General features: G+C 40.7%; 1 protein-coding gene across 1 annotated transcript; it reads right to left on the bottom strand.

Annotated features, from left to right (window-relative positions):
- Positions 1-222: 222 nt before the first annotated feature.
- TIM10 (Tim10/DDP family zinc finger protein) lies at positions 223-2,050 on the bottom strand. The gene is made up of 6 exons (XM_079022596.1): positions 1,896-2,050; positions 1,140-1,220; positions 957-1,009; positions 743-781; positions 566-635; positions 223-453 (listed from the first exon to the last, which is right to left on the bottom strand). The coding sequence occupies exons 2-6, from the start codon at positions 1,182-1,184 to the stop codon at positions 403-405; spliced, it is 258 nt and encodes an 85-aa protein (XP_078878722.1). The 5' UTR covers positions 1,185-1,220; positions 1,896-2,050; the 3' UTR covers positions 223-402.
- Positions 2,051-9,996: the final 7,946 nt, after the last annotated feature.

Consider the following 9,996-nt stretch of genomic DNA (forward strand, 5'->3'; position numbering starts at 1 on the left):
AGCTAACTTATCAACTAATTGCTTCAAGCTAACATATCAATAAACTATCTTGTAAGCTACTTTGTAAACTACATCATTACAATAAACTACTTTTATAGTTTTATCAAACACTACATTACAATAATTCATATATCAAATTTTAACAAATATATCTACCTCCCACAAAAATTTCTAAAAAACATTTGTTCTTTAAAAGTTAAAAGCATTAGATGTGAAAGAAAATGAAGCATATAAAATTCATGGCATTGGTTCACTCATAGAAATATTCTGAAAATACTCCAAAATTATTTCAGGGTTTTGAACAACTTAGTTGATCTATATGATTTCATCAATCATCAAAACAAAAAAAATCTAAAGAATCCTTGACTATTATAATTAATATTAAAAACCAAAGTTGAAGATTCACATTGGTGGTCTCCCAGAACCAAGTAGTTGGCCTACAAGATTTGTGACCTGAAGATAAATGAGAGAGCATGTTACATATTCACATATGTTTGAAAAGGTTTATATATATTTGTTTACATTATGATTATAAATCTTGAAAAAATATTTAAAGAAATGTTACCTGCCAATATTTTGAAACACAACGATCAATGCAGCTGTTTTCACCCATGTTTAACTCAGACTCTTTGTACCTAAAACAATTAAGCTATTCAAAATCACATCTTTGAAACACCATATTTTGAATTAATGTGCCTTGAAGGACTTTTTTTATTATTATTGTGAAGAGAAGAGATGATACCTTTTCTCAACACATTTAGCAAAACATGTATGAGTTAGCCTGCATCAAATCATACATATGTGTTAAATATTATAAAACTTGCACAACACAGGAAATGGAAGAGAATATACATTATAGGGTGTTGTTTAATTAATAGAAAGGTCTAAAATCTTTATGTCTAGGCATGATGAATTTTAAACACATAACAAAATAATCCAAAAATGAAGGTTCTTACTTGTTAAACAATTCAACCCTGTACTCCATCTCCTTCTCTGCCATTCCAAAGATCTATACATCAAGAAAAACACAATAAAGTAACTACAACCTAATCTTTAAATACAAGAAAACAAATGGAGATGCAATGCATTTTTTTCTTTCAGACCAATGAATTGCTAAAAACAAATCAAATGGAGTTTACCTGTTCCTTGTCTAATGCAACGGGCATCTCATTATTTGCAGCCATTGTAGGTTGAGTGGAGATGAAGAAACTAACAATAACCTGCAAAATTTCAAATACAGATTATAAGTGTTTGAAAAGTATCAGACCAATTAGCAGGTATTTTCACATAAGAAAATGAAACCACAGCAGAATTTCTGTTCTATCGATTCAGAAAAATGTTACTAGCAACCATACTTGATACAATGCATTAGACAAATAGGTGTGTATGATCAACAACTCCCTAAATCAGTCTTTAAACTATGACTGACTTGGAAGATTTACAAAAAGGGATACTTCTGGTAAGGGTAAACATCGGACTGCTTTTTGTTATGTCAAATAATCCAATTACGCATATTAACCAATCAATCACGATCAAAAGCAAGAACAAAGTGAGAATTCGATCATTTCTCACTATCTCATTGGTAAGTATGGTTCAGATCCATTCAGAACCAAAAAAGACTCGATTCTTTACAACAAAAAAGCATCCCGAAATCACATCCACTATAAATCAAGTTCGACTAATGAAACTATTGAAGAGAAAGAAAGGGATTTTTTTTCAGATTCTGATATCATGATATCAGAGGGGTCACAATAGCGATTGAAGAATAAAAAAACCCTCCAGCGATGTCGCGGTAGCTCTGTTTGGGATCGACTTCAGAGGGGGTTGTTTGGTTCGAATGTATAAAATGCGATTAAAGAGAGAGGGAGATAGAGGTAGAGGTAGAGAGATATTACCTGCGATGAAGCTCCTTGAACGACCCTGTGACGAAGTGGAGAAGACGCGATGGAGAGGTTGTCGGCTGAACGAGAATGAGAAGATGTCTAGGTTTACCTGATGAAGCGTGTGGTAAACTGGTAATATTTAGTGAGGGCAAAATCGTAATTGCCATTTTCCATTTTCCATTAATTCCACTAGGACGGTGAAAGAATGAATTTTCCTGAAGGAAAAAATTTAATTCAGCACCTTCTCTTAAATTTCATTCCATTCCTACCAAACAAATAACCAAAGGAATTAGAATCATTTTCTCTTCAATTTCATTCCTTTCCATTTCTACCAAACAAACAACCAACAGAATTAGAATTATTTTCCCTTGATTTCATTTCATTCTTGACAAACAAACAACCCTCAGGTCTTGCCCATATAAACTGAATTCTAAATAATAATTGGGCCTACAAACCGATCTCAAGTAGGGGCTTCTATTAGTGTCGTATTTAAATGAAACAGAAATAAAAGATTTCTTACTACAAGGCTAAGCTAATATCACTTTTTGGAGTAAAATACATGAATTGTCTTTTGCGTAGGGCCAAAAAAATACATTTAGTTTTTATTTATAAAAATTAACTTGGATTGTTTATGTATTGTTTTTTTCACTTGGACAATCTTATGTATATAAAATGATTTTTTTATCCTTAATAATTATTTCTCTTAAATTTCTTTTATTTTGTTTATCTTTTAGATTAAAAAAATAAAATATGTATCACCCTCTTCCATTTCTCTTTCCTCATTTTCCTGCTACCTTCCTTGTAAACCAAAATACACTACATCATCGGTGATTGGAAACCACAATACATTACATTACCGACAAAAACCCAAGTATCAACATTGGTAATGTTAGGTGCACTTTATGCACCTCTTTGTGCACCATTTAGTCCATTTTCATACATCTATTTAGCATAATTGTTCTTCATTTGTCTTGCATTTCATCATATTCATGTTAGTCTCTAGAACAACCTTATTTGCACACTTTTATGTCCTTTTCAGGTAAACCGGAGGTTGGAACGCGCTTTGGGAAGTGTCGGGAAGCATTGGTGAAGATTTCGGGATGATCGGGCGAAGAACGGAAAAGTTGAAAAAAATCAAGTTTGGAATTGGAGTCAGAGGAATACACGGGCCGTGTTGGATTTACAATGCAAAATCAACACGGGCCGTGTTGACCAAAATGGGAGCTGTTGACCATGTTGAACAGGGGCCGTGTCAGTTTAGCCTATTTTAACACGGGCCGTGTTGACCAAAATGAGAGTTGTTGACCATTCTGAACAAGAGCCGTGTCAGTTTAGTGCAAATCAACACGGGTCGTGTTCAACCCAAAAACCAACTTTTGACAGTTTTTCCTATCTTTCATATTACGGGTTAAGGGCAATTTTTACAAACACACAACGTATCAGAGCACTTTTGGATAGGAAAATTCGAAGGTTTTAGAAAGGGTTTGTCCGTTAATCATTTGGAAACATTTTAAATTCTTCTTTGTAAGCACTTTAGCACTTAATTTCATCTTTTAAACTTGTTAATCTTGTTCTAGCCATGTGTGGCTAGAACCCTAACTTCTCCATTTTCATGTTTTGACTTTTTGGTTGCGAATCAAATCATATGACCTGATGTTTGTGTTTAATTTCTATCTAGTGAAACTGATTTTACTTCAATAGAATGTTTGATTCTAATAATGATTCTTATTGGCCATTTGAATTAGGGTTAGGTCATTCAAGTTATTTATTTTGCAAAATCTATAATTGTTTTGTGAATTGAACTAAGTAACAAGCATTAAATTGATTTCTTATGAATGAATTTAGTGTAAATCTTTTCACACATTCTTACGCTCCCGAGCTTGTGAGGAGTATTGGGTGTTGTTGGGAACATTCACAATAAGCTTAATGAAATCTTTTAATCTAATTCTAAGAGCTTGTTTAGATTAGGTTAGTAAGGTTAGGATTAATCAAAGAGCTTGTTTTGATTGATTAATGTGGTGAATGGAAAGTGTTAGAGCTTGTTAACACTTTTAAGTACCAACTTAGATAGAATGAAACAAATGTCTTGTCATCTTTGATTCCCATTGCTGGATTGTCATACATGAAGTACATGAAGTTGGAGTCCTTACAAAATCTAAACTTAATTCACTCATTTAGCCGATTATGTGTGTTTTTAATTTGTTTGTTTAGTTATTGCATTCTAAACCCCCCTCTTTACTGTTGGTGACCATAGTACCTTGCGCAAAGAGGTATATACTAATTATCTCGTGTCTTTGTGGATCGACCATACTTACCTTGTACTGCCTTTTAGTGCAATATAGTGGGATTCTTTTGGAGTATATCGTACCCCTTTATATGTTGGGTTTGACACGCCTAACGGTATCCCCATCACTCTCATCCTTCTTTCTCAGACGAGACCAACCACTGCCCTAGCCACTATACAATGTGGTCAACTCCTATCAGGCCTCCACCATTGATAACCATACCCATGCCCTTCTCTTTCTCCTACTCTCTTTTCCGATCGCCGGCTAACCCAACCAAAACCACCATCGATCACCTCCCAGAAAACCCAATGCTCTCTATTCATTTTGTTTCATAACTGTAACGCCCTATTCGAAAAGTATTCGTTCGTGGATTTCAGAAACCAAAGCTAGGGGTGTTTGGTCATTTTTGGGATGGGAATTTATTTTGAGAAGGTTGTGGGCTGAGTTGTGCTGCTAGAAGCGTAGGGCTTCTCACCACCTTTCTGTGGATATAAAGCTCATCAGAAACAGATCTAGATTGAAGGAGTTGTTATACTTTAAAGATATTGACATAATGGACCTTATGGAGAAAAGTTTGCATGGAACGCCATGCATGCATGCTTGGAACACGCGTGGATACGCCCAGCGTACTGAGGCAACTTGGTCGCGGATGATCAAGGCGTACGCCCAGCGTACGTGGAGGTACGCCTAGCGTACGCTAAAAGTTATGAAACCCTAAGTTTTGGATTGAGCACTATATAAAGGACATAATGGTTTCAACCTTAGCCCCCATATCAGCCTCCCCAACCTCAGAAGAAACCCTAGAACGTTCATACCCTCATTTGGTGAGATCTTGACCTTGGAGAACCCATTTTGGTGGTTTAAAGCTTGGAAGAGAAAAGAAGAAGGTTGGCAAGGAGGAACCTTGGAAGCTAGAGTTTGTAGATCTGGGATAAGTGCCTCATTTCGGACCTCTTCAAGTTAAAAAGTTTTGAGCTTGATGATTAATCTCTTAGATCTCCTTTAGTTCAAGTTTATGGACTTTTGGTCCCAAGATTGGGTCTTTGAGACTTAAGCACGTTTCTAAGACCAGGGTTGCCTCCCTTAGAGTCATATGAGTCCCAGAAGCAGTAAAGTTCCAACCTTTATGGTCCTATTAAGTCCATGTATGAGATCTGTTCCCCTTTATGGAAGTAGAAGAGTGTTTTGAGAGTTTGGGTTGGTTTGGGCCATATAAAGTCACCAAGTCAGTGACTTTATGGCTTAATACATGGAATAAAGCTTGGATCCGAGTTTGTAGCTTCTGAATCGGGGTATTAAGCACTTATTAGAAAGTTGACTTAATAAGGCTGTATGTTGGGCGTACAAGAAGGTACGCACGGCGTACAAGCCATCAGCTAGTACGCTCAGCGTACCTAGGAGTACACCCCGCGTACATTGTCAGATTTGGACCTTGAGCTTTTGGGCCTCGGTGTGGGCTGTGTTTGGATTATAGGTCTTTGGGCCTTAGTGGGCCATCAGGAGTTAGTGTTTATGGGTCAAGTATATGTATCGGGCTTAAGGTAAGGCCCAATAATGGGATTGGGCCCAATGTTGCAAATTGGGCCATTTATGGGTCAATAGTGGGCTTGGGAAGCCTACTTAATGTTGGACCTTTTTATAGTATGTTTTCGGCCCTAGTTATGGACCATTATGGGGTAGGGGTAAAATGGTAATTTTACCATGAGAGTGATTATGATATTGGGCTAAGTGATATTGTGATCTTGGTAGCTCGGGGAGCCGAAGAAGCAGCAATCGGGAAATTCCAGTCAGCAACCGAAGGGTTATCAGCAAAGTTCAGCAGTGCAGGTGAGTTTCCCTTTGTGTGAATGGGTCTACGGCCACAATGCTGGCCCATGTAGTTATGAGTAGGAAGACTCGGCGGTTAGCCCTAGGCACTGTTTGCTAGCATGATATTCAGGACCAAGGTCCGATGTCGGGCGGGTGTCCAAGGAATGATTTGCATGATCGTTTATACTTGTTGTCTGTGTGATACATGTATGTGCCTGGTAGGAAGGTGAGTGTGGGCAAGGTACCGTAACTCAACAATTGCAGAGTGTGGACGGTGTTCCACATCTCATTAGTAGCCGAGCAGGGGCGAGGCCCATGGTAGGAAGGGAGTGAGTGTGGGTTGGGCCCGTATCTCACTATCAGTAGGAGCGAGGATGGGGTTCCATGACTCATCGTGTAACACCCAAAGTTTGAAGGCCAAGAAAGGAAAGAAAACCCTAATTTTTAGGGGCGACTCAGCGAGTCCAAGGAAGAACTCGGCGAGTCCGAGCGGGATCCGAGTCGAGGTGTAAGTGACCAACTCGGCGAGTCGGCCAAGTGGACTCGGCAAGTCTGGTCTGTGCGAGGAAAACCCTAAATTCGGGACTTGGAGCCTATTTAAACGTCTCATTCTCTCCCCTAGGGTTCCTTTACTGCCTCTCTCACCCAGAATACGAACCCTAAGTCTCCATTGTTGTGCATTCAAGTTTCCAAGCCATTTTGGAGTGATTTGAAGGAAGAAGAAGAAGGGGGAAACATTGAAGCTTCAAGGATTGGCCTTGGATCTGAAGTTTGGGGAAACTTTCTGAGTTATTGAAGGTATTAAGTCGTTTCCCTCCTTTAGATCTATTTTGGTTGTGAGTTTTGGGGGCTTTTTAGCCATGATTAGCTACCCTTTTGAGTTAGAAGCCAGATATGAAGTTGCTACTTCGGATCTAAGCCTATTATGGTCTTGAGAAGCATAAAGTTTCAGCCCTTGAGTTGATTATGGAGCCTCTTTGCTTTAAACCCTAGTTTATGGTGTATTTTGCCTAGATCTCCTTCTCTACACGTAAAGTTTGCAACTTTACGTGAGGAATAGGCTTGGGAAGGGTAGATCTACAGTTTGGAGTCCATGCATGACTCAAAAGTCCTCTGCATGTATAGAAATCTGAATGGACTCGGCGAGTCCTTTGAGTGGACTCGGCGAGTAGCATGAAGATGAGGAGGAACTCGACGAGTGGGATGAACAGCTCGTCGATTCAGATGAAGTTGGGCAGGAACTCGGCGAGTCTATTGAAGGTTGTCTTGGACTTGGCGAGTCTGTTCTTGGACTCGGCGAGTCAGGTCGTGAAACCCCAAACCCTTCGAGTTGAGACTCGAATCAGTGAGTCGAATGGAGACTCGGTGAGTTGGACAGGTCAGGACTCGGTAATCGGTAGACTCGGCGAGTCGAGTCGCAAATAGAAGGACTCTGAACATATGAACTCGGCGAGTCAATAGGGTGACTCGGCGAGTAGGGTTGACCTGGGAGGTTGACTTTGACCAGGACTTTGACTTTGACCAGAGTTGACTTGGTTGTCTTTCGGGGGTCAGTTAGACTCAGTGTTGCATTGATATTGGTAGCTCGGGGAGCGAGTGGAGCAGGAGTTCAGAGAGTTGTCGGGCAGCAGCTAGTGGGTTCATCAGCCAGTTCAGCCAGTGCAGGTGAGTTTCTCTTTGTATGAATGGGTCTACGGCCACAATGCTGGCCCATGTAGTTATGAGTAGAAGACCCGGGGGTTAGCCCTAGGCACAGTATGCTAGTATGATATTCGGGACGAGGTCCAATGATAGAGGGCGGGTGCCCAAGGAATGGTTTATGTGATAGTTTATACTTGTTGTCTGTGTGATACTTGTACGTGCCTGGTAGGGAGGTGAGTGTGGGCGGGGTCCCGTATCTCACCAATAGCAGAGTGTGGATGGTGTTCCACATCTCAGTAGCAGCAGATCAGGCGCGAGGCACTAGTTAGGAAAAGAATGAGTGTGGGTTGGGCCCGTATCTCACTACCAGTAGGAGCATGGACGGGGTTCCATGACTCATCAGTAGCAGGACAAGGGGGGGCCCAGAGATAGGCGAGGCCTTAGGACTAGATCCGTTAGCATGTGTTTAGATTATGTGATGTGATGTGATATGTTTACGTGCTATTATATGTTAGTGGGCGAGGCCCTATGACAGGCGAGGCCTAAGTGAAATAGATCTGTATCCGAGCGGGGCTCGAAGCCAGGCGGGGCCTGGAGCGGCGAAGACGTTGTAGCGGGCGAGGCCCGAGGTAGGGGGCGAGGCCCAGAATAGCGGGCGTGGCCCAGTATGTGCAGTATGTGGTTATGCATGGTATGTGGTAGGGTGGGGAACTCACTAAGCTTCATGCTTATGGTTTTCAGTTTTGGTTTCAGGTACTTCCGGTAGCGGAGGGAAGAGCTCGGGGTGATCGCATGGCACACACCATAGTTTAGACAGCCTGGGAATGTTTACTCTGATAACGAACATGTATTTTGGAAACTAATAATCTGTTTATGTTTTGAAATGATGAATTTGCTTAAAGTAATGTTTTATTAAAAGAACTTTTTTTAGTCTTGAATTTTGGGACGTTACAAGTTGGTATCAGAGCCTTGGTTTGAGGGATTCGGACATGCTCTCGAGCGTGTTTGAACTCAAACTGAGGGATTGGTATAGAAGTTTTCAAAATGAAAAGACAGTTTTGTAAAAGAGAGTTTTGGGAAAGAAAACAGTTTTAGAAAAGAAAAAATAATTCAGAAAGGAAAGAACTTTGAAAAGAGAAAAAGGGTGTGGTGCATGCAATCAACCGAGCTCAAGTAAGTACCCCAAAATACCCATACAAGTTTATGTTATGATTATCAGTTAATAGAACAACAGGCTAGACTAGGACTAAGGATCTAGGGATGATGCCTTATGTGCCTATTATATGTGCTTTGAGCTGCATGATAGTGCTGATTAGACAGTAGTAGGATAGCCTGTTTAGGTTATGCCTGAGTTATGAGTTTGTGTTGCATGCTAGTTCAGATTTTTGCTGTGTGTGTATGATTGCTTGAGTATGTTGTGGTTAGATTTTCCTCTTGTCTGAATGTTGTTTGCTTTGTGCATTGTGGGATTTTGAGTGATGGGAGTTAGCCATTAAGTGGATACGCCACGTCACATGTGATCATGGTTGAATAATCTCAAAGTGTTGGATTTGGCCCTATTGCGCAGCTCTCGTTTGAGTCTAACCGTTGTAGGGACGAGTCTTTTACTCGAAGGATTATCTGAGCCTCGTCACATGTGATGTGAAACATCCCAAAAATACCACCCAAAAATTTCGATTTTTATTATAACAAAACCCATGAGACTGAGTATCACATAATAAAATCATATGTTGTGTGTTTCAAAAACCATAATAAAATATTGTGAGAAAAACTGTATCACAACTGTATCCAAACATATCAAGAAAACTAAATCAACTCCCAGGACAAATCTGAAGCTATGGTGTGTGCGATGCCATCATCCCGAGTTCTTCCCTTTTCTTGCGGAAGTACCTGAAACCAAAACTAAAACTGTAAGCACAAAGCTTAGTGAGCTCCCCCAAACTACCACATACCACATAATAACAAATAAGCACATACTGGGCCTTGCCCACTGCATCGGACCGAAGTTCGGGCTAACTGGGGCCTTGCCCCCTACATCGGACCGAAGTCCGAAGCTGACTGGGACCTCTGTCCCCTACATCGGACCGAAGTCCGAAGCTGACTGGGACCTCTGTCCCCTACATCGGACCAAAGTCCGAAGCTGACTGGGACCTTCGTCCCCTACATCGGACCGAAGTCCGAAGCTGACTGGGATCTCCGTCCCCTACATCGGGCCGAAGTCCGAAGCTGACTGGGATCTCCGTCCCCTACATCGGGCCGAAGTCCGAAGCTGACTGGGACCTTTGTCCCCTACATCGGACCGAAGTCCGAAGCTGACTGAACATAGCAAAAACATATCAACTAGCACAAACACATAAATCTTGTCTGAGCCACGGAGG

This window comes from Lactuca serriola, chromosome 9 (assembly GCF_051521515.1).
Source record: "Lactuca serriola cultivar US96UC23 chromosome 9, Lser_US96UC23_V15, whole genome shotgun sequence".
In the NCBI taxonomy this organism is placed as follows: Eukaryota; Viridiplantae; Streptophyta; class Magnoliopsida; order Asterales; family Asteraceae; genus Lactuca; species Lactuca serriola.